This window comes from Simochromis diagramma, unplaced genomic scaffold (genome assembly GCF_900408965.1).
Source record: "Simochromis diagramma unplaced genomic scaffold, fSimDia1.1 OVJJ01000482.1, whole genome shotgun sequence".
NCBI classification, from domain to species: Eukaryota; Metazoa; Chordata; class Actinopteri; order Cichliformes; family Cichlidae; genus Simochromis; species Simochromis diagramma.
Window position 1 is genome coordinate 188,896 of NW_024387303.1, and position 25,023 is coordinate 213,918.

At 43.3% G+C, this 25,023-nt stretch overlaps 2 protein-coding genes across 2 annotated transcripts in view; one reads left to right on the forward strand and one right to left on the reverse strand.

Annotated features, from left to right (window-relative positions):
• Nucleotides 1-7,572, forward strand: part of LOC120716587 (sodium channel protein type 4 subunit alpha B-like) — a 39,063-nt gene extending 31,491 nt beyond the window's left edge. The window contains exons 23-27 of the mRNA XM_040004123.1: nucleotides 1,673-1,723; nucleotides 2,122-2,987; nucleotides 3,117-3,261; nucleotides 6,476-6,547; nucleotides 6,849-7,572. Of these exons, the coding sequence (XP_039860057.1) occupies nucleotides 1,673-1,723; nucleotides 2,122-2,987; nucleotides 3,117-3,261; nucleotides 6,476-6,547; nucleotides 6,849-6,998 (1,284 nt within the window). The 3' untranslated portion in view covers nucleotides 6,999-7,572. The remainder of the gene's footprint in view (nucleotides 1-1,672; nucleotides 1,724-2,121; nucleotides 2,988-3,116; nucleotides 3,262-6,475; nucleotides 6,548-6,848) is intronic.
• A 6,701-nt stretch (nucleotides 7,573-14,273) lies between these two features.
• The window catches only part of LOC120716585 (sodium channel protein type 4 subunit alpha B-like), a 49,558-nt gene continuing 38,808 nt past the window's right edge, over nucleotides 14,274-25,023 (reverse strand). The window contains 3 exon segments of the mRNA XM_040004122.1: nucleotides 14,274-14,782; nucleotides 16,608-16,762; nucleotides 17,093-17,158. Coding sequence (XP_039860056.1) covers nucleotides 16,637-16,762; nucleotides 17,093-17,158 — 192 coding nt within the window. The 3' untranslated portion in view covers nucleotides 14,274-14,782; nucleotides 16,608-16,636.

Here is a 25,023-nt window from a genome sequence, read left to right on the forward strand (position 1 = left end):
TGTAGAGAGGGCGAGACTTTGAGAGATTGTCGTTGTTGAGGTGGGGGGAGGATGGATGTGTTGAGAAGGAGAGAGATTTGAGCTAAGTGAGGGCAGAGGAGAGACTGAGATTTGAGATGTTGTGATAGAGATGAGATTTGAGATGTGCGAGAGGAGAGAGCGAATTTTGAGATGTGTGTGAGAGAGAGAGAGAGGAGAGGAGAGATGCTTTTGAGTGTGAGAGTGAGGAGAGAGAGAGATTTGAGATCAGATTGTGAGAGAAGAGAGAGAGATTTTGAGATTGTGTGAGAGAGGGAGAGAGAGAGAGAGAGATTTGAGATGTGAGAGAGAGAGAGAGAGATTTGAGATGTGTGAGAGAGAGAGAGAGATTTGAGATGTGTGAGAGAGAGATTTGAGATGTGTGAGAGAGAGAGAGAGAGATGTTTGGAGAGAGAGAGAGATTTGAGAGAGAGAGAGAGATTTGAGATGTGAGAGAGAGAGAGAGAGATTTGAGATGTGTGAGAGAGAGAGGAGAGAGAGAGATTTGAGATGGTGTGTGAAGAGAAGATTGAGATGTGTGTGAGCGAGAGAGAATGATTTGAAGAGAGAGATGTGAGAGGAGAGGAGAGAGAGAGAGCAGGAGAGAGAGAGAGAGATTGAGCTGTGCTGAGAGCGAGCGAGAGAGAGAGAGAGAGAGATTTGAGATGTGAGAGAGAGAGAGAGAGAGAGAGAGAGATTTGAGATGTGAGAGATTTGAGAGATTTGAGAGATTTGAGAGATTTGTGACGTTTAGCGTGTTTGGAGTGTGTAGTGAGTGTGTAGTTAGTGTGTAGTCAGTGTGTAGTGTAGTCAATAGTTTTGTTGTGTGTCAGAACAATGAGGCGCCTGCTGAGTGTTACAGGTGTTACAGCAGTGATACATCTGCTGCTGTCAGGCCTGCAGGTATCAGGCTGTTGTTCTCCTTCATCTCATAGTGGACAGAAATTATTTTTTGGAGCGGCACAAATAATTTGTGTGGCATCAGATTTCATGCAGAACAGCTGATTGTTCTGTAAACAGTTTGAAATGTTTGTTTAAAAAACGCCTTGGCTGCATTTTTAGGTAAACAGCTGCAAAACTTTGTTGTTTGCATAACTCAGTTACTCTTTTGAAGAAGTAACTATATAATTAATTGCCCAACATTGGTCATTATTTACTGTATTTTGCAGACAGAGTTACAGGACTCTCTCCCACAGAGTCATACTCATAATACAAGTCAGAGCTTTATAAAAAAAAAAAAGAAAGTTGTGTTTTCAAAACTGGAGTTCAAGTTATTTTTACTTCCAATAGTGTTAACATGCTACAAAACCAATTTTTCTAAAACACTGTAAGTGGCCTAAAGCAGTTAATTAAAAGTCGTCTAAGATAAATGTAAATGCTGTAATTTGATTACTTTAATAAACCATGTAAATTGGATGGATTAGATGCTGGCGTGACCACAGTGCACACGTCTGCTGGTGCTCACAGTGGTCCAAGGGACGCTCAGGGAGTTTGTGTGTTCGATCCTTGGTAGTTAAATCTAGTTTTTACCAACTGCGTCAAATATCCAAGGCCAAGCACTACATAGGACCTTGAGAAACCTATCCATGCATTTCTGACCTCTAGATTAGACTACTGTGATCCCCTTTACTTTGGTCTCTGCCCTTCTTCATAGATTGCAGCTTGTCCAGAATGCTGCGGCACACCTTTTGACTGGAACCAGAAGGTTTGCCTCTATAACCCCAGTCCTCGCTGACCTGCATTGGCTCCCTGTCAAATACCATATTGAGTTCAAAATTCTCTTGCTCACCTTTCAAACCATAAACAATACTGCGCCGTGCTACCTCATTGAACTCCTTAATCCGTATATCCCCAGGAGAGCCCTAAGATCATCAGGACAGTTACTCTTGGTGCAGCCTAGATCCCAGCTAAAGAACAGAGGTGACCGTGCTTTTGCCCTGGCAGGCCCTAGCTTCTGGAACAATCTTCCTGCTGCCGTTCACGCCTCTGATTCCATCCATTCATTTAAATCACAGTTAAAAACTTAGCTGTGTGGCCGAGCGTTTTCGGTTAGTCAGTGCACATTCCCTATATTTCATCCAGCTGTTATTTATCTTCTATTGATGTACCACTGTATGTATACCCCCACTTTATATTTATGAATACGCAGTGATTTTATTTTCTAAAATACGCTCTGATGTTTTATTTCTTATTTTATCTGTATTTTTGTTTAACCAGCTTTTCTCAATTCTTAGCTTATTTGTACTCTGTTATGGTCTCATATCTGTTATGTTTGAACCTTTCTATGAAGCACTTTGGTGTACCTTCGGTCTTAAATGTGCTATACAAATAGTTGTTGTTGCTGTTGTTGCAGGTTTCTTCTTAGCTGACATCTTGGAAAAATATTTCGGCAGTCCCTTTCTCTTTTCTGTTATGCGATTGGGTCGTTTGTTCACCTTATGTGGAGCATTCCCTCACATTCGGTTTGCCAGAAGGATCTGGATGCTGATTATGGGCTTTGTGATGTCACTTCCTGCCCTTTTCAACATCGGCCTGCTCTTCTTCCTAATTGTGTACACATTCTCCATCATTGGGATGTTTAACTTTGCCTACGTGAAGCATGAGATGATGATCGATGACATGTTTAACTTCAAGACATTTGGAAACAGCATCATCAGCATGACTATGATCACCACGTCCTCGGGGTGGGATGGCCTGTTGAGTCCCATCATGAACACGCCTCCAGACTGCGACCTGCGATTACCTGAGCCTGGTAACTGCGCCAACCCGACGGTGGGGATTGTTTTCTTCAGCTCCTACATCCTCCTCTTCTGCCTGCTGGTGATCCACCTGTTCATCGTTGTCATCCTGGAGCTCTTCAACACAGCGAGCCCTGAGGACGCTGAGATGCTGAGTGATGATCACCTCCAGATGTTTTATGAAACCTGGAGGAGATTTGACCCCAGTGGCTCGCAGGTCATAAAGTACAGGTGAGACTGAGCTCGATGAAGGTTTCTAACCTTAACACTAATCAAAAATGGTTCTGCACTATAATGGACTCCACTGTAATAGTCTAATAGTCTCTAATGGACTTTAATATTCTCTAATGTGTTCCTCAGTGAGCTGGCAGACTTCTGTGATGGTCTCCAGGATCCTTTGAGGATTCCCAAACCAAACACCATAAAACTGACTCACTTGAATCTGCCTCTGTTTCCTGGAGACCAGATCAGCTGTTTGGATGTTCTGTGCACAATTACTACACAGGTAAGGTCACCTGGGACGGGCTGCCAACACTTTGACATGTTTCTTAAACTCTGTTTCCTTAAACTAAAACCACTCTAAAGTCTTCTCCTTAAATGTTTACTAAAGAATTTTAGGTTTCCTCTTTATTTTCATCTTGTCAATCAACCAAAGACCCAGACATTCATTTGAAAGCCTGATGCTTCGCCTCGTCCACCCCAGTTGTAAACTCAGAAACCAGTCTTACTTGTTATCATCTATCGTCCACCTGGGCCTTACACAGAGTTTTTCTCTGATTTCTCAGACTTTATATCTGATTTAGTTCTCAGCTCAGATAAAATAATTATTGTGGGTGATTTTAACATCCATGTAGATGCTCAAAATGACAGCCTCAACATGGCATTTAATCTGTTATTAGACTCAATTGGCTTCTGTCAAAATGTAAAAGAACCCACCCACCACTTTAATCACACTCTAGATCTTGTTTTAAGTGGGAAGAAAACCTCCGGGCCCAAACAGGCTGAGGGAGGTGTAGCCATGTGTTGCTACCAGGTAGGCATGACTAAAGATACGCTGAGGAAAAGAGATTATATGCCTACTGAAGGATATACCCTGGTCAAAAAACAACACCAAGATTCCTCACAGCATTACTGGTGGCAAAAGCATTGCCCTCCAGAGTAAGAATCTTCTTAGATATCATGGTACTAAAATTTTTTGTATAACGTACAATACCCTCAGTTTAATCTGAATTTAGAAGCAGAAAATTAGAGGTCATCCAGGTCTGATGAAGACCCTCGAGAGGTTGGTTCTAAACCATCTGCGCCCCCTGGTGTTGTCTTCATTGGATCTGCAGTTTGCTTACCAGCCTGGCATCGGGGTGGAGGACGCCATCATCTACCTCCTGCACCGAGCTCTGACTCACCTGGAGAAGCCTGGAAGCACTGTGAGGATCATGTTCTTTGATTTCTCCACTGCTTTCAACACCATCCAGCCACGACTTCTGAGGGACAAGCTGGAGCTATCAGGAATGGAACACCACATGTCCCAGTGGATACTGGACTACCTCACAGGACGCCCACAGTATGTGAGGTCACAGGGCTGTGTCTCTGACACGCGGGTCTGCAGTACGGGGTCCCCCAGGGAACTGTGCTGGCACCGTTCCTCTTCACCCTCTACACTGCAGACTTCTCCATCAACTCCCCACGCTGCCACCTACAGAAGTTCTCTGACGACTCTGCCATAGTCGGCCTCATCACAGGTGAGGACGACTCAGAGTACAGACAGTGGATTCTGGACTTTGTGGACTGATGTCAGCAGAACCACCTGTTGATCAACGCCAGGAAAACCAAGGAGTTGGTGGTGGACTTCCGGAGATGCAGACCCACCAGGCTGACACCGGTGAACATCCATTGGGATAGTGGACTCCCACCTGGTGGGAGGTATGGGGTGTCTGGCCCATTGTGGATAGGTACCTAGGTGTTCACCTGAATAATAAACTGGACTGATGCTCTTTACAGGAAGGGTCAGAGCAGACTCTACCTGCTGAGATGGCTGAGGTCATTTGGAGTCCAGGGAGCGCTTTTAAAGACCTTCTATGACTTGTGGTGGCATCTGTCATTTTTTACAGTGTGGTATGTTGGAGCAGCAGTTTATCAGCAGCTGAGAGGAAGAGGCTGGATAAACTCATCAGGAAGGCCAGCTCTGTTCTGGGATGCACCCTGGACCCAGTGCAGGTGGTGGGAGACAGAAGGACTCTGGCCAAAATAACACCTCTGATGGACAGAGTCTCCCAGCCCATGCATGTAAATGTTGCTGCAGAGCTGCTTCAGTGACAGACTGCTGCATCCTCGATGCATGAAGGAGCTGCAGGTCCTTCCTCCCTGCAGCTGTCAGACCCAGCCAGGCTTGTTTTCTATGAGCCTGGGCCACATAAACCAAACCACAATCGAGCCAGATATGGCATGCCATCGCATAAACAGTGCCATCTATGCCAAGCCTGGCCCATATCTGGATGACACACGTCTTATCATGCCAGAAGTCAGCCAGCAGTGCCGGCTTGATGCCAGATCCGGGCCAGACCTGCTTGCTATGTGGGAGGAGGATCATACTCCTCAGCCTCCCTGGGAAAGTCTATGCCAGGGTGCTGGAAAGGAGAGTTCGTCCGCTAGTCTAACCTCAGATACAGGAGGAACAATGCGGTTTTCGTCCTAGTCGTGGAACACTGGACCAGCTCTTTATCCTCTGAAGGATACTTGAGGGTGCATGGGAGTTTGCCCAACCAGTCCACATGTGTTTTGTGGACTTGGAGAAGGCATTCGACCATGTCCCTCGGGGTGTCCTGTGGGAGGTGCTGCGGGACTTTGGGGTGTCTGGCCCATTGCTACGGGCCATTCGATCCCTATACAACTGTTGCAAGAGCTTGGTTCGCATTGCCGGCAATAAGTCGGACTCGTTCCCGGTGGGTGATGGGCTCCGCCAGGGCTGCCCTTTGTCTCCGGTTCTGTTCATAATTTTTATGGACAGGATTTCTAGGCGCAGCCAAGTGGCGGAGGGCTTTCACTTAGGCGGCTTCAGAATTTCATTTCTGCTTTTCGCGGATGATGTGGTTCTGTTGGCTTCATCGGGTGATGGCCTCCAGCTCACACTGGAACGGTTCGCAGCCGATTGTGAAGCAATGAGGATCAGCACCTCCAAATCTGAGGCCATGGTTCTCAGCCGGAAAAGGGTGGAGTGCCCACTCTGGGTCGGGGATGAGTTCCTGCCCCAAGCGGAGGAGTTCAAGTATCTCGGGGTCTTGGTCACGAGTGATGGGAGAAGGGAGCCGGAGATGGATTGGTGCTGCGGCCGCAGTGATGCGGGCGCTGCACCGGTCCGTCGTGGTGAAGAGAGAGCTGAGCGTAAAAGCGAAGCTCTTGATTTGCCGGTTGATCTACGTCACTCATGCTCATTGATCAACAGCCACTGATCAATGAGTACCTTTCACAGAGTGCTTGGAAAAGGCCGCAATTGCACCTAAAGGCCAGCGGCCACTCTTTCAGTGATGAGGATGTACACATCCTGGACTTTCCTTTTTAATAAATACATTTTTCCTTCAATACAGAAAACTTTAAAGGCCTTCTTAACCTCACCTAAGGACAAAAAAGGAATCATACTTATGGTGGCCCAGGTGGCCTTTGATAAACTATAACTGTTGCTTGTATTATTCTTATTGTGATTTTTGATGTTGTTGTGTTTGCAGGCGTTTGATGAACCAGCAGAGGTGGATGCCCTCAAAGCCAAACTGGATGAAATAGTCAGGATTCACAGCCAGGTTCTATTCTATTCTATTCTATTCTATTCTATATATTAGTGAACTTTAAAAACACATCATTGCAACAGATTTTTTGCAACAGGTTAATGAGAGAAAATAAATTAAAAGTCAGAGCTTCAGGTTTGATTTTATTCAGCATGAAAAAAATAGTTGTCTCAAACTTTTCAGCTGGACTATTGAAACACTTCAGTGATTATTCTTTGGATTATTTACATTTACGCATTTTAATACTTTTTAAATTGTTTTTTAAGAATACTTTTAGACACGCCTTTTCACGTATTTGCTGTTTCCCAAAACCTAGGCCGCATCCTTCGGAGGACCCGGCCTTTGTGGGCTACGTGGGCTTGGTCCTCAGGAGGCCGGTAAGCTGGAAATGAGCGGCTGTGAAATTGGACAGTCTAGCCTTCTTGATTTGTTCCCGCCCTTACTTCTGCATATTTCTGGTCGCTAGCACCACAACATGAAAACGTTACAAAAATGGGCCCAAAAATGTTGCTCTTTTTCCGGGCACTTTCTAGAAAGATTATTTTAATTATAAAAAAAACCTCTATGCAAATGCCCAAAGCCCTTCAACACAACCGCTATAAAAATTTAACTTTTGCTCCACCAGATTTTCAGAACCTACCATAAAAATAAGGGACTGTCCTTTTTTGTAAGAAATCTTATAAATCCAGCAGGGGATCAATTAATTATAGCCCCACTGTATTTTAGATGGTTGCTGGGTCTCAATAAAGCTTAAGGAACACACTTGCAGAGAGGTCACAGACACATAAGTTACCACTAATTTTTTAAAGTCAATCAGGCCAATTGAATCTTTAAATAACTAAGGACACTGTGCCAAAACGAACTAGGTCAATAAAACTACATGAAGCAGAGATTCTAACAGGTGAGTCCCATTTTCCACAGGTGTCACGTGAATCAACCACCACCTTGCCAGCACAGGAGGAGACAGACAAGATCCAGAAACATGTGCAAGGTGGAGATGCTGAGCGAATGGTAGTCCAGGCTGTGGGCAGAGAATTACAGTGAGATGAGAACCTACTTCTACCTCCTTCCTTCGTTCCCCTGTTAGTGAACTCGACTCTTCTTCTGCGAGGACTCAGTGACACCAGATCAGAGCAAAGTGTGTAGGAAAAATGTGCAAGCGTGCTTCTTCTCATTCTCGATGATTTTTCCTTCTGACAGTTCGGTTTGTGTGGGGGCAATTACCTGAGACCCACATAAACACCAGTTATTTTACTAACACTTATTAACCCTTATTATGAGTTATTATTGTGACAGGAATAAAACCAGTTCTGCGTATACAAACAAACATTATGTTAAACTACAACAGCAAAACTACCAAAGAGAGGAGAAGAAGGAGCTGAAGCTGATTTTATTACATTACGAACTTTGATTATATGATTTATAGTGAAATAAAAAATATTTCCATCCATGAGTCCATACTCTACCACGCGTCCTCCCCACCCAAACCTCAGCCGAGAACATTTCTGAAACCTGAGAGCACTGCGTCAGGTTTCTGGACTTGCTGAAGCCCATGCTCCAGCTCCACCCATGGTTTGCCTGGTTTTAAACAAAACTTTTATTCTTCGGGACCTGTGATCTGGATTTTCTGTGACTGAGATGTGTCTCGATGAGTCCAGTGCTACAGTGCAGAATTATTAGGCAAATGAGTATTCTGTCCCCATCATCCTCTTCATGCATGTTGTCCTACTCCAAGCTGTATAGGCTCGAAAGCCTACTACCAATTAAGCATATTAGGTGATGTGCATCTCTGTAATGAGAAGGGGTGTGGTCTAATGACATCAACACCCTATAGCAGGTGTGCATAATTATTAGGCAACTTCCTTTCCTTTGGCAAAATGGGTCAAAAGAAGGACTTGACAGGCTCAGAAAAGTCAAAAATAGTGAGATATCTTGCAGAGGGATGCAGCAGTCTCAAAATTGCAAAGCTTCTGAAGCGTGATCATCGAACAATCAAGCGTTTCATTCAAAATAATGAACAGGGTCGCAAGAAGCGTGTGGAAAAACCAAGGCGCAAAATAACTGCCCATGAACTGAGAAAAGTCAAGCGTGCAGCTGCCAAGATGCCACTTGCCACCAGTTTGGCCATATTTCAGAGCTGCAACATCACTGGAGTGCCCAAAAGCACAAGGTGTGCAATACTCAGAGACATGGCCAAGGTAAGAAAGGCTGAAAGACGACCACCACTGAACAAGACACACAAGCTGAAACGTCAAGACTGGGCCAAGAAATATCTCAAGACTGGTTTTTCTAAGGTTTTATGGACTGATGAAATGAGAGTGAGTCTTGATGGGCCAGATGGATGGGCCCGTGGCTGGATTGGTAAAGGGCAGAGAGCTCCAGTCCGACTCAGACGCCAGCAAGGTGGAGGTGGAGTACTGGTTTGGGCTGGTATCATCAAAGATGAGCTTGTGGGGCCTTTTCGGGTTGAGGATGGAGTCAAGCTCAACTCCCAGTCCTACTGCCAGTTTCTGGAAGACACCTTCTTCAAGCAGTGGTACAGGAAGAAGTCTGCATCCTTCAAGAAAAACATGATTTTCATGCAGGACAATGCTCCATCACACGCGTCCAAGTACTCCACAGCGTGGCTGGCAAGAAAGGGTATAAAAGAAGAAAAACTAATGACATGGCCTCCTTGTTCACCTGATCTGAACCCCATTGAGAACCTGTGGTCCATCATCAAATGTGAGATTTACAAGGAGGGAAAACAGTACACCTCTCTGAACAGTGTCTGGGAGGCTGTGGTTGCTGCTGCACGCAATGTTGATGGTGAACAGATCAAAACACTGACAGAATCCATGGATGGCAGGCTTTTGAGTGTCCTTGCAAAGAAAGGTGGCTATATTGGTCGCTGATTTGTTTTTGTTTTGTTTTTGAATGTCAGAAATGTATATTTGTGAATGTGGAGATGTTATATTGGTTTCACTGGTAAAAATAAATAATTGAAATGGGTATATATTTGTTTTTTGTTAAGTTGCCTAATAATTATGCACAGTAATAGTCACCTGCACACACAGATATCCCCCTAAAATAGCTAAAACTAAAAACAAACTAAAAACTACTTCCAAAAACATTCAGCTTTGATATTAATGAGTTTTTTGGGTTCATTGAGAACATGGTTGTTGTTCAATAATAACATTATTCCTCAAAAATACAACTTGCCTAATAATTCTGCACTCCCTGTATATCTGAACTTTTACCAGTCGATTGTTGCTATTTTAACTCACCATGAACGTCGGGCAGAGGTGGAGGCACAGGATTACAAATGGAAGCAGTGCTATTATTAAATTCTGTTCTTTTGAATTCTTTTGGCAACAGAGAAAGACTGGACTCAGAGTGGTCAAGCTCCAAAAATGATCTTTATTTTACATTTCTGGAAATGGAGACCCGTCACACGAACACACACGCTCAGGTCTGAATTCTTTGCCAGCTAAATCCGTATATATATTTCTGCACTGCATCACACCGACACACAGTTTACTTAATATGCCTGTGCAGCTCTGCACTAAAACTTCCTGTTCTCTGCAAAAGCAGTTTCCTGTCAGTACTCTGTGACATTGTGCTCAAACTGGCATTCTCCTAGTCTGGCCTCTATAAAACAATATAAACAGAAAATAAGCATTAAGAATATATATTTATATCATAACACTTTCTACAGCCTTCGTTCTCCAGCTTTGAACTTACCTCGTTTGAGGTGAGTCGCACAGACCCGGTTTTCTGCGCTGTCATCTATCGCCCCCCGAAATACACTAAGAATTTCATAAATGACGTTTCTGATTTTTTTAGCTGGGATTATGCCCAAAGTGTTCTTATTATTGGAGATTTTAATATGCATGTATGTTGTCCTGATAAGCCACTGGTAAAGGACTTTTTAAGCCTTATTGACTCTTTTAGCCTGGTACAGTCCGTACGTGGCCCTACACATGAGCACGGACACACACTGGACCTTGTTCTGTCATATGGTCTGCCTGTCACTAACTTGTGACTGTGCACTCTCAGATCATATGCCTGTGTTATTCAACATTGGTTTTACACATACTGCAGTTAAATCTGGCGCTGCTACTCGGTGCTGTCGGGTTATTAACCCCGCCACTGCTGCGCAGTTTTCTGCTGCTTTTAATCAGCTCGGCGGCCCTTCTGACTTTGTTTCCTCTGACACAGAAGAGCTAAATTCCTGGTTTTATTCTTGCTGTCAAAAAATCATGGACTCTGTGGCTCCTTTAAAAACCAGGCAGCCGAAGGCTAAACCTGAGCCTTGGTTTAATGAGAGCAGTCGGGTTGTTAAGAGGGAATGTCGTCGAGCAGAACAGAGATTGAAAAAGGATAAACTGCAGGAGTCATTTCAAATTCTCAAATTCTGCTGGCATCGCTACCAGAACACTGTTAAAGAGGCAAAAAGGGAATATTTTGCAAATATTGTTTCTTTCGACAGTCATAACCCACGTGTGTTGTTTAGGACCATTGACACTGTTCTTAATACTCCACCGAATGTCTGTTTGGAAGTTTCTCCTGATATTTGCAATAATTTTCTGAGTTTTTTTCTTGAAAAGGTTGGCACCACCAGGGCTCTTATCACAGCTCCTGACTCTGACCCCTCTGTCTCTGACCCTCGCACTGCTGTTTTTACTCAGTTTGATCTCGTGATGCTCTCCACTTTAGAGGATGTGGTTCGCCATATTAAGCCCGCAGGTTCCCCTCGGGATCCTGTCCCTCCACAAAGACATTTTTCCTAGTATAGGCAGTATGTCCTTGACATTATTAACAGCAGTTTGTCTTCTGGTATGGTTCCTGCAAATTTCAAACATGCAGTAGTGCAGCCACTGCTTCAGAAACCTGGCCTTGATCACAAGGTATTAGCTAATTATAGGCCTATTTCCAAGCTGCCTTTACTTTCCAACGTTTTAGAGAAAATTGTTTTTTGTCAACTGAAGTATTTTCTAGATGAAAACAGTATCCATCCTTAGAAGGCATGGGACCTCTTTTCATTGTTGCGCTGATGACTGCCACATTTATTTGCCACTAAAGCAGAAGGATGGCCTCTCCATTAAACCTCTCTTGGCATTTCTAGATAACAGTAAAACCTGGTTGTCCTTAAACTTATTATTATTATTATTATTGCATTAAACAATAATATTTTAAACCTGTTATTACTGACAGCCAAATTAGAGCAGTGAAGTCCATTTTTTATCATGTAAGGCGACTGGCAGGAATGAAATCTTCTTTCTGGGCAGCACACTGATCCATGCTTTTATTTTATCCTGTCTGGACGACTGTAACTCCCTTTATGTGAGGGTCAGGCAGTCGTTGCTCTCACATCTGCAGCTGCTTCAAAATGCCGCTGCATAAAATGCATCGTCACATAATCACCAGTTAACAATATGCACCTGAGGCTACAGTCTATCCTGCTGATTAGCACACACATATGATCTTTCATTCACGTTTTCTGACTCGCTGACTTTAGGATTTTAGGTTAAGTTAAAACTTCAAAATAACTGCCTGTGGGGATTTCCAAATGAACTAATGTGTTTCTCAAAACGTTCAAATGTTTAATTTCTTTCTCAGAATTTTTTTGTCTTTGTCCTTCAAACGCTCCTCAGTAACAGAACATATGGCAGTGTACTTTTCTGGTCCCAATGTGCTCATGTGGCATGTCTTCACGTAGTCTACTAACACAACTCACCTTCAGGAAGTATCCAATCCGATTATATGAATAACACCTACATAGCAGACTGCATGATTATTCGATTGATTGGTTATTCTTCATGTAACTGTTGCTTTTTTGTGTCTGTTGTGAACCATCATCTTATATAATAATGTTAATAAAGGTATATATTAAAATATTCTAATATACTAGTTATTAAAGCATTTGTATTTCTCTACATCATAGGTGTCAAACTCTGGCCCGTGGGCCAAATTTGGCCCACAGCCTAATTACATTTGGCCCGCGAAGCCATACCAAATTATTATTAGAGCTGGCCTACTGGTATTATACAGCTAATATATATATTGTTTAGTACTAAACTTTGCTTGTTCCATATTCAGTTTTCCAGCAAAACGTGTTTGAGTCCATAAGAAAAGATTCATTCTTATATCTGGGGGAAGATTTTTTTTTTCAATAAATATTAATGTTAGCCCGCGACTTTGTTCCAGTTTTGAATTTTGGCCCACTGTGTATTTGAGTTTGACACCCCTGCTCTACATTTACATGTATTTTTAAAAAATGTTTGTAAACACAAGTCTAACTCACAATAAACACATGCATATGAAAACACGTGCTTTGGATTTTATCTGAACTGCCTGCCCCGCTCTGTGGGCTCCAAGCCTCGACTGACTGCTGAAAGTGTCAGGGTGGGAAACACACGGAGAGCAGCAGCTCAGGTTTGTTTAGTTCAAACTAAAGCTTAATAGATTTATTCTGGATTTCCTGTCATGGCAGCTGCCATGTACTATAATAAGTATTCTGTGAGTATTGGACAGTCAGCTTATTCAGAGAAAGTGCAGCAAGTGTTAAATGTGAAAGTTCATGACGGCACGATAAGAAAAAGACTGAACAAGTATGGTATCTTCTCTCTAAAAGAACACGACTTAGGTTTGCAAAGCTGCACCTGACAAATCCCAAGACTTCTGGTACAACAAAACAGCCTTACGGAGATCAAAACTCCAGACATCCAGAGGCCCCCAGAACACAACAGACCAAGGAAGACCAACAGAGGGGCAGCCGCGCCACTGTCCCAGAAAGAGCTGAGGAGAGTCCCAGATGAGGGCTCACTCAGCAGCCGCGGAGCAGAAGCCAGGGGGAGTTGCAGTGACGTGCCCGTGAGCTCCGCCAGCAGCCAGCTGTGCCTGAGTGACCGAGCCCCAGGCCGAGAGGCCGGGGGCACCCCACCTCCGAAGTGGCCCGAGCGAGCCCCAGGCTCCAGGCCCCGATAAGCGGCCGCCAAGGAGTGAGCCGGTGTGTACCCGGACGCCCACCCCCAGACATACCTGCTTCATACCCTGGAGGACGGGGCTGTGGCTCCCCACACTCCCTAGCAGATCGTTACATAGAGAAACCTTTGGAATGCAAGCATGCTGATCCACACAGGTATGCACACAGGTGTACACACGGGTATTCACAGACGCGGACTACAGCTTTCTTGGCTGCTGCCTCAAAGCACATTGTGCGCTGTCTATCTTGCGTGCTGCACAATATCGTTTATTATTTAGTATCTACTGATATCTACTGCTAGCTAGTTTATTGTGATGGTGCCGTTTTTTTTATTATGTTGCTCTTTGTTGTTTGCTTTCTCTTCTGTTTTTCTTCTCCATACAGGTGACCCAGGTGTTTTTTGTTTTTTTGTTTGTTTTTTGTTTTTTTTTTCTTTCTTCCCCCCCTTCTCACCGTCTCTTCTCCCCTTTGGTTTTCTTTCTCTCCCTCTCTTTCTTTCATTCTTTCTCCCTGTCCTATCCCCCAGTCATGTCTGTCCCGTTTGTAGCAACTGAAAATAAAATAAATTCATAATTATAATAAAGGTCAATCAAATGGACCAATATGGCAAGGCCATGATGATCCACTTGGTAAAATAAATCCGCTTGGCATCTTTCTTGGCCTTAAGACAACAATTCTGATGGCTAAAGATCCAAACGGGACAAAAAAAAAACAAAAAAAAAAACAGCCTTACGGACCTGGGATTCCCATTTCTACAGACGCTGGACAACACAGTGAAACGGAGACTGCTCATAAATTATGAGCAGCTACTTTAATAGGCCACAAATGTACTGCGCCTGAGATGGCAGCTAAAAAATGTTGTCGTGAAAAATGTCCCATGTTGTACTCAAAGTCAGGGCCGGGACAGAAAGGGGCGAGAGAAGCCAAGCTAGTGGAAGTTTACCACCAGAAACAGTGTTTTGGAAAGTAGAAGCATGCAGCACACAAGCATGAGCGGTCGTTGTCTTTGCTTAAGGAATCCAGGTGAGTGACTGTCTTTTAAAAGATTGAAATCATTTCAGCAGTTAAAATTGCAAGTTACAGCACGCTGGACCTCGATGTGAACCAGCTGTCTGCTTCACACAAAGGATGACCCTGTGAGCAGGTAATACAGTTTTATAACACAACAAAAACAAGTATTATTATCTCCTCTTGGGAATGACGCAGCTGGTCCTGCAGTCAGCCGATTGGATCTGCTCCTGCACTGCATCCACCACTGTTCTCGTCTGCACCTGCTCCTTTTCCTGGAAAAAGGGAAAAAAAACACCTCGCTCCCTGTTATCCAGCCTGTTGTTTCTACTTATTTTCCAAGTCCGGGAAGTTCTGGCCCAGAAAAATATCCCCCTGACTCTAACCAGTAATGATGTTTGCAAATCCCTCTGCAGCTCAACATGTCAGTCTCAGTAATTCAGTTTAATCACAGCTCTGAATGGACTTTTGACCCTCATTGCACAGTGCCAACTCTTAACGAGCACAATTCCAATGTTTATATAAAACTCACACAAAAACAGCTTTATTTAACCATTTTATTCCTAACAGCCTACAAGAAAAGTGTGAGACTAGTTAGTCAGAAAAGAAGAAAAACAGCCAACGAGAACGAGAAGTGTCGCAGAGTTCAGTTCAGCTTTATTTATATTGATCTGCGTCACAACAACACTCGTCTGAAAAAGCTTCACCCAGAGCCGACAGTATTAGAGACACGAGACAGAAGGACAGCTGGGTTAAAGTCATGAAGAGACCCAGTCCACCTGGGTCTCTTCTGGGTCCGCCTGAATATGTGTGAAGGTAGAAAACCACAAACAGGAGCAGCAGCTGACCTTCCTTCATTAATGAGTAAACAGCAAAAACACTGTTTTTAGTTTATGTTTTGTCTTGATTTACTGAATTTAGTCTAGTTTCCATTTGTTTCCACAGTGAGTTTGATCCTTTCAGTTTAGATTCTTGCACAGGGACAGTTTCCAGTGACCTGAGGGTCATTTATAAAAGCAGGAAGGAGCTGACAGAGCTCTTAAGATCTTTGTCTATGAGCTGTATTCATGTTTGTGTGAATATAAAGTTAGACTGCTGTAATGGAGGGACCAAGCAGAGGGGGCATACTTAGTTCATTTTTATTTTCAAATCATTTTCATTTCTCTTTGTTTTCATCTCTCCAAAATTCTAGTTGTTTTTTTTGTTTGAACATTATTTATTCATTTATTTTATTTGTTTATTTCTGAATGCAATTTAACAGTTCAGCAGGTTCAGGTGGTTCTAATCTCGGTGTTTCCAGGTGACTTCTTCAGTCACTATTGCACCACTGAATGAACGATGGGCTGTGAGGTCAGTTTCTTGGTCATTAATATGCAAAATGTCACGGCCATTGACAATGGAGCAATGGTAACTGGTAATTCAGGGTCACCTGGTCCAGCCCTAACTATATGCTTTAGCAAAAAGGAAAGTTTGAAGCCTAATCTTGAAAGTAGAGATAGTGTCTGTCTCCTGAATCCAAACTGGAAGCTGGTTCCACAGAAGAGGGGCCTGAAAACTGAAGGCTCTGCCTCCCATTCTACTTTTAAATACTCTAGGAACAACAAGTAGGCCTGCAGTGCGAGAGCGAAGTGCTCTGTGGTTAAGTCAGTTTATTCATTGAGGGTGTCTGTCTATGCTGCTGTATTATTCTTTCTTTGTGAGTTTTTGGTAAATTTTTTGTCTGTTTGGGAGCTGACACAGTCTCAGTGGAGATGGGTTTTAATAAATTTGTCCATATTTCTAGAAATGAGAGCTGCTCCATCCAAAGTGGGATGGATGCCGTCTCTCCTAACAAGACCAGGTTTCCTCCAGAAGGTTTGCCAATTATCTATGAAGCCCACATTGTTTCTGGGACACCACTCAGACAGCCAGCAATTTAAGGAGAACATGCGGCTAAACATGTGACTCCTGGTCTGATTGGGGAGGGGACCAGAGAAAACTAACACCAATTTAAAAAAGACACAGAGGGCGTCCTGACAGAGAAGAAGAAAAAACGTTACCACACATTACATTTGTTTTTTACTTTGATCTGAGTCTTTAAGAAGACTCAAGTTTACTGACAGGAGGATGAAGGAGGATCCCATCTCGCATCACTGTGAGGCTCCGCCCACAACCTGGAGTAGCCTTCCCTCGGTGGCTCCGTCCCGCACGTGTTCCTGGATCAGGTCTGCAGCACACTGTGTTGATGAGGTGAAGCTCACCTGTTCACATGACACCTGTAGGAAACAGGACTCAGCTGTGAGATTTGTCACCTGTTGAAATCTTTGAAGTGTCCATGTTATTCATTTACAGATCAAATGTGACCCAACAACCACCTAAAATAAGGTCTGAAACCTTAAAGGCAAAATCCAGGGGAACACTGGATGTAAGCAGTCCATAGAATAATCACTGAAGTGTTTCAGCATTTCAGCTGAAATGTTTGAATTGCTCATTTAATCAGCTCAAATAAAATCAGTGAATCAGCATCAGTGAAATCATCACTGATGACACCATCACAAAGCAATCATCTGTGCTTAAAAGCCCACTAACAACGAGAAGACGAGAACCTGGCTGTTAATCCTGAATATTTCATCCAGTTTGGCTTTGTCCACCCCTCCTGATTCACCAAACACCTGCAAACACAACAACAACATCATAACAAGGTTGTAACTACATTAAGAATAATACCAGCAATAGTTGTAATTTATCAATAGATTTCTCACACAAAGACACCGTAAGTATGATTCCTGTTTCATCGTTAGTTGATGGAAAGAAGGTCTTTAAAGGTTTCTTTAGTAAAGGAAAACCAGAGACCAAAAATCTTCTTCAATCAGTGAAGAATAGTAAGATGTTCTGGCTTTACGGAGGGCTTTCTTATAAAGCAGCAAACTGTTTCTCCAGACTCCAGAAATCTCTCAGTCAGAACATGCTATGTCATGTTTAGGTGGAAACTAGCAAGCTAACTTCCTGCTAACTTCTAACTCCATTAAACTTCATAAATTCTGTTTTCATGGATGCCTGGATGTTAAACTTAATTGTTACACCTGGTAAAACAGCAACGCTGATCATTTTATTACAGATGAAAGAATTTAGTGCAGGGGTCGGCAACCCTGGGCACGAAGGGTTAACTGATGGCACGATCATAGCTGGACTGGCCATTGGGCACACCGGGCATTTGCCCGGTTGGCCGATGGTTTTGTTTGTTTGTTGTTTTGTTTTTTTGCAACGTATAAACAATGAAAGGTGGTGGATTTGCCAGATGCTGGCCGATGTGTAAATGTAACTCAGTTGTTTGGTGGTGGCTATGGCGGAGCTTCCACAGAGGCCAGCAGGTGGATGAGGGAAAGGGGAGGCAGGAGAGGAGAGACCCGAGGCGGCCGCCGGTCCGAGTGTCAGGTGAACTGAACTTCAGAAGTTATGACCTGCAGTCTATCTGGGTCAGATATAAACCAAGTTTAGGTGGAGTTTATTTTCATTGTGCTGACTTTTTACAGTCAGTTACAATAACTCGTACTGCTACTAGCTAGCATGACGGACTTTCTATACAGCTGGGTGGTGCTATGATGTTACTGATAGTGAACTTTATTTTATTCATAAAGTTAGTTAGTAGAGTTTCCAACCGTCCCGTAAAAAACGGAATCGTCCTGCATTCAGAGAAAATATTACGCGTTTCATATTGAGGTGAAAAGGAACAGTTTGTCCCGGACTTCAGCTAGAATGGAAAAAGACACAAAGCTGGATCTATTCTTCTTCTCTCATTCTCTCTCCCTCCCTCTGCTGTTGCTACTTCAATCATGAAACTGATCAATGATCAGCTGATCGGCACCAGAAAGAAGAAACCAGCAGATGTCGCGCTAAACAACAGCAGCACGTTTAAGCTTGATCAGCTGTTGTTAGAATTTATTTAATATTAATTTTTAGTATCAGCTGATGTTTGCTGGAGCCACAGCTGTAAAGCTGCTGGTCAGGATGTCGGTTTGTATATGTGGTGAGAGGGAAACATGAAGATGAAACCAGGAGATGTCCTTACTGAATCATCAGAGCTGAACAGGTGATGGAGAAACAGGTTTACCTTTTAGCTGACATGAATGAGTTGAAGTTATGAACAGTTTCTGAGAGACAATGAACACCAGGATCCTTTTCTAAGCAGCTGACAGCTGGTAACTGTGCAGGGGCGGGTCTAGCAAAGTGTTGCCAGGGGGCAGGTAGGGCATTAACAGGGAGAGGGGGGCACAAAGAAACACTTTCTTATTCTCATTTAAAATGTCTCGCTTTTAATAAATAATAATCTGGATCTTACAACCAAAGTTTTTATCTAATGTAAAATGTATAAAGATCATATCAACAAGAGAGTGTACAGCACTGTCACAACAGCGTTTGTTTTCATTGTTGTGAGGAGACCATAAATAGCATTTGCATTTTCTCTTGTACAGTCCATTTGCTGTTATGGATAAAAAGTGTCTTCTTTTTGTTTCAAAATAGCTGATAACTATTTGCCAACTGCCAACATCTGCAAACAAATATAATTCTGTAAAGTACTTTTAATATAGAGCGTTATTAAATTCATTGCTAATGCAGTCATATGGCACATTGACTTCTGAGGAAATTTTAGACTCATCATCAGAAAGGTTGCCGACTCCTGATTTAGACAGTTTGTAACTCTGAGTGATGCCGCAGTGTTCATTTGACTTTGGGACCTGAAGCGGAGTTTGGACCAGACAGGAGAGGGTTTTCAGGAAACACTGTTAAATGTTCAGTTTCTATGCCATACATTAAAACAAGATCTAGAGTGTGATTAAAGTGGATGTTAAAATCATTTATTTATTTCATTTAGTCATTTATTCATTTATAAAGCACATTTAATAACAACAGGGCGTTGACCAACGTGCTGTACAACATAACAATTAAACAGTGGCATTAATAACAACAACAGATAAAAATTAAAAACAGATTAGGATAAAAGAATTGGTAACTCTCCTACAGTTTCGAAAGCCAGAGTAAAAAAATATGTTTTAAGATGCGATTTAAAAAGAGTAACAGTTGGGGCCTTTCTAATGTGGAGAGGTAGATCGTTCCACATTTTTGGTGCCACAACCGCAAACGCCCAATCTCCTCTATGAACCATCCTAGACTTATGTACAGTAAGGAGTAGGTGATCACTTGATCGAAGGGCTCTAGAGCAGCGGTCCCCAACCCCCGGGCCTCAGACCGGTACCGGTCCGTGAGTTGTTTGGTACCGGGCCGCGAGAGTTGAGGCTCAGATGTGAATCAGAATCAGAATCGTGTTTATTGGCCAAGTATATGTGCAGACACATACAGGGAATTTGGTTCCGGTAGATGGTGGCTCTCAAGCACAGCAATATAAATCACACACACACACACACACACACACACACACACACACACACACACACACACACACACACGTGTCTATATACACACATTACACATACATACACAAAGCTGTGTAAACCAACTATAAATAACGAATCTAAACTTATATACATAAAATACAGAAATGAAATGAGGTGGAATGAATACTACAAAATGTACATAAGGTGCAGTTGCAGTCTGGCAGTGGGAGCAGTGTGACAGGTCAACTGTTAAGAAGGGAGATGGCAGCGGCAGACATCTGTGTATCAGTATCATGGATTTCTTCATGCGCCTTCATTCGTATTTGCACAAGATATTTGAGTCACCCCCTGACTCAGTCAGTTTTAAATGTGCTAGACACCCAATGACGCGCTGTCAAATCTGGCACATTAATGCACGTGGAGTGTTGGTCTAATCCCATCATGGATTAGTGAGTCTCGTGGTGTGTAACGTCACAGTCCTCTGCTGTGTCACGTGTGTTGTGTGAAATAAACCAAATTTTAAAGTGCAAATTTAATGAAAATGCATTTATCTGAGAATGTTACGCTCGTCATTTCACAACTCACTTGGTTTGATCTGCTACTATTTCCCAAGGTGGAAAGTAACAAAGTAAGCATATTTTGTTACTCTACTTAAGCAGAATTTTCAGGTACCTGTACTTTAATTTTACTCCACACATTTAAACACAAACATCTCCACGTTTTACTCCCTACATTTTAAATACAGGCTTGTTAATTTAGGTTTTAGACATTTGATGTAAGTAATTGTTTCGCATCACAGCGATTTGAACCTAAATGGAGGGAACACAATCCTAAAGGCACTCCCATTGGTGCATCAATCACTGGTGCTTATCACACACAAACAGACGGAAGAGGAATAAACATAATTTGTGCATTTACAGCCTTTCTGAGGTTAAAAAAAATCCTGGAATGATTTGAAAAGCTGTTTTTGGTACAGAAGGTTGTTGTTGCAGTACTTCAGCACCTAGCTAGCGCTGCAGCAGAGGAGTGAGAATAAAGGGAGCAACATTTTTAAGTGCAGTCATTTCTTACAGTTCAACAAATACCAGGAAACAGCCAAAGTTTTTCTGTGCAGTTTGTTACAAGATGTGTCTGTTAGCTAAAGGTATAGCATCTGCATTTCACAGAGAGAGAAAAGCAGAACAGTAGAAGAAGAAGAGAGGGTTTTTTTAAATTTAAGAATTACTCAGTGTTTCTTTGATAAACTTGTGATTTCAATCGTACATGTAATGTTGTCATTCAAGTCAGGCTTTTTTTTTTGAACAGATGGATCTATACATGGCATGAAATTGTGTTTTTATATTTTAAAATGTCTTGCAAATAACTTTGAGTTATTCAAAGATTCCATGAAAAATGCTGGTCAGTTTAGTGCAGACTACATTGTTAGTTTTCTGCGCTACGGTGGACTCGGGTAGGGTAGCTGTGGTGTTCATGGTCAGTGTTAGGTTACATCATAGTAGCTGAAAGATGATAATCAGTCATGATGTCTCGTTAAACATTTGCTTATATCTTTCTAAATTTAGCTAAATCCTCAAAAATCAGCAACACAGGTCAGCTAATCACAGCCATAAACTAAATATAGTAAGCTTGTCATAGACATTACTGTGATTGTTTTCGCTGAACCACTACAGTTGATTTTGGGGTTTCCACACCTGCTGAATCACACTTTAACCCCAGACTGTCTCATTTTTCCTGTTTAATGTGGAGGCAAAACCACCCATCTGCAATGTAGGCGAATGCAAATAGAACTTTTTTTTTTTTTATTCCCTTTGTTTTTCTCTCTTTTTTTTTTTTTTTTTTTTTTCTTTTACCAAGTGGATCATCATGGCCTTGCCATATTGCTCCATTTGATTGACCTTTATTATAATTATGAATTTATTTTATTTTCAGTTGCTACAAACGGGACAGACATGACTGGGGGATAGGACAGGGAGAAAGAATGAAAGAAAGAGGGAGAGAAAGAAAACCAAAGGGGAGAAGAGACGGTGAGAAGGGGGGGAAGAAAGAAAAAAACAAACAAACAAACAAAAAAACAAAAAAACTCCTGGGTCACCTGTATGGAGAAAAAAAACAGAAGAGAAAGCAAACAACAAAGAGCAACATAATAAATAAAAAAAACGGCACCATCACAATAAACTAGCTAGCAGTAGATATCAGTAGATACTAAATAATAAACGATATTGTGCAGCACGCAAGATAGACAGCGCACAATGTGCTTTGAGGCAGCAGCCAAGAAAGCTGTAGTCCGCGTCTGTGAATACCCGTGTGTACACCTGTGTGCATACCTGTGTGGATCAGCATGCTTGCATTCCAAAGGTTTCTCCATGTAATGATCTGCTAGGGTGTGGGGGGGCCACAGCCCCGTCCTCCAGGGTATGACGCAGGTATGGAGGAGATCAAAACTCCAGACATCCAGAGGCCCTTAGAACACAAGAGACCAAGGAAGACCAACAGAGGGGCAGCCGCGCCACTGTCCCAGTAAGAGCTGAGGAGAGTCCCAGATGAGGGCTCACTCAGCAGCCACGGAGCAGAAGCCAGGGGGGGTTGCGGTGACGCGCCCGTGAGCTCCGCCGGCAGCCAGCTGTGCCTGAGTGACCGAGCCCCAGGCCGAGAGGCCGGGGGCACCCCACCTCCGAAGTGGCCCGAGCGAGCCCCAGGCTCCAGGCCCCGATAAGCGGCCGCCAAGGAGTGAGCCGGTGTGTACCTGGACGCCCACCCCCAGACACAAAGAACCACCAACGCACCGACACCTGAGGGAGTCCGCCACTGGCAGGGGAAGTGGTGGTGGGTGGAGATAGGCCTCCAAACCTTGGAGGGCCTGAGATGTCCCCAGAGAGGTGGCGTCTGATACCCAACCTGACATATAGACACAGACATACAGGCACACACAGACACAAACATCCATTCCCACCCTCATGCTCTCATATGCACTTACTCCACACTCAACCAACGTGGAGACAGACATAAAGAGACGCTGTACACACGATCACACTCCCCAAGCGTACTCTACGCTGCCGTCCCTCTGGACAAAGATAAGGCTCTTGTGATTTGAGCACAAGCTCAATTTGTAGACTTTGCTTCTGCTACAATGCAAGCTTGTGTGTTAACGTACTGCACGTGCACTGAGACGGAAGCTGTTTTGACAGGGTCATGCCCTGTGAGTGTCCTTTGTGGAGGACATACAATTGTTGTGTCTGCCTAATGTTATCCATGTGCTAAATATAAAATAACAGAGTTAGCAGAGATGTTGCTTCAGCTGCACTGTCCTAAGGGAGAGGAAAAAACCTAACCCTTGACCCAACAAGGTGTCAAACAAGAATCTGTCACTGAAATAACTGCACATCCATCTTCTCCAGTGATAACATGGTGCACATAAGTCACTCACTGTTCACTAAAATCAATCCTGGGGGGTGCTATTATTAGAGGCAGTATCTTAAGAGAGATTTCAGCTATCAGGTAAAGCAGCAGGTTTTCCCAGAGCAATTAGAACCAATGGTAAATCCTACCGAGGTATCAAGAGTCCACAACAGATGTTAGTTTTCTGATACCTATCAGAAAGCACCAAATAATGCAGAAACTGCCCTCCTCCTAATGCTTTTTCGCATTTTAAAAGTTAACAGATGGAGTTAGTTTCTTGTTTACCAACATCTGGAGGTCTGTATGAGGTCTGAGATTGTCTTCATGACAAGCAGATAATTTGCCTGTGTACCAGGTAGCAGAAAGAAGCAAGGGCATAAGGGAGCAGACCTCTTTCCAGGCATTCCCATTATGGCCCACTGCTACTGATGGATGATTGCACAAAAAAAAAAACGAAAGAAAAGAAAAAAAAAAAAAAAAAAAAAAGGGAGATGGCGAGGGGAAAGAAACTGTTCCTGTGTCGGGTGGTCCTGGTCTGCAGGCTTCTGTACCGTCTGCCAGAGGGCAGCAGATCAAAAAGTCTGTGTCCAGGGTGTGAGGGGTCTGTGATGATTTTCCCTGCCCGTTTCCTGGTTCTTGAGAGGTGCAGATCCTGGATGGAGGGCAGGGGGGTGCCGATGATCCTTTCTGCTGCCCGTACAGTCTGCTGCAGTCTGCTCCTGTCCTGTTTAGTGGCTGCTCCATACCAGACTGTGATGGAGGAGCACAGGACAGACTCAATGACCGCAGTGTAGAACTGGATCAGCAGCTCCTGTGGAAGACTGTACTTCCCCAGTTGTCTCAGGAAGTACATCCTCTGCTGGGTCTTTTTGAGGATGGAGTTGATGTTGGTCTCCCACTTCAGGTCCTGGGAGATGGTGGTACCCAGGAACTTGAAGGTCTCCACAGTCAACACAGGGCTGTCTGCTATGGTGAGGGGGAGCAGAGTTGAGGGATGTCTCCTGAAGTCCACTGTCATCTCTACAGTTTTAAGAGTGTTCAGCTCCAGATTGTGAAATGTATAGTTTTCAGGGTTATTTTGTTATCGTTTTTATCGTTTACTCGGTTTTCCTGGGTCTTTTCACGTGTGTTATGAATAAATTTTCTTTTTTTCGGTACCGGTACTAGTTTTATTTTGTTGTATTTATCCACGACACCTTAAAGGCAGGTCCATGAAAACATTGTCAGGCATAAACCGGTCCGTGGCGCAAAAAAGGTTGGGGACCGCTGCTCTAGAGGGCGTGTACAGCTGCACAAGGTCAGACAAATAGTCCGGTGCCTGGCCTTTTAGCACTTTATAAGTTAAAAGTAAGATTTTGAATTTAATTCTAAAACGCACTGGAAGCCAATGAAGGGAAGCAAGCACCGGAGTGATATGTTGGTGTTTCTTCACACGAGTGAAAAGGCGAGCTGCAGCATTCTGTACCAGTTGGAGCCGGGCCGAGCTGGACTGACTGACACCCACATATAGTGAATTGCAGTAATCCAGTTGAGATAAAACAAACGCATGAATTGCTCGTTCCAAGTTTCTAAAGGATAGAAAAGATCTCACTTTGGATAGGAGCCTTAATTTAAAAAAGGACCACTGGACAACTGAATTAATTTGTTTCTCAAATGTAAGTTTGCTATCCAAGAAAACCCTCAGGTTTTTACATGCATTTTAACAGCACATGTTAGGTTGCATAAGTCCAAATCTGGGGCATTGAAAT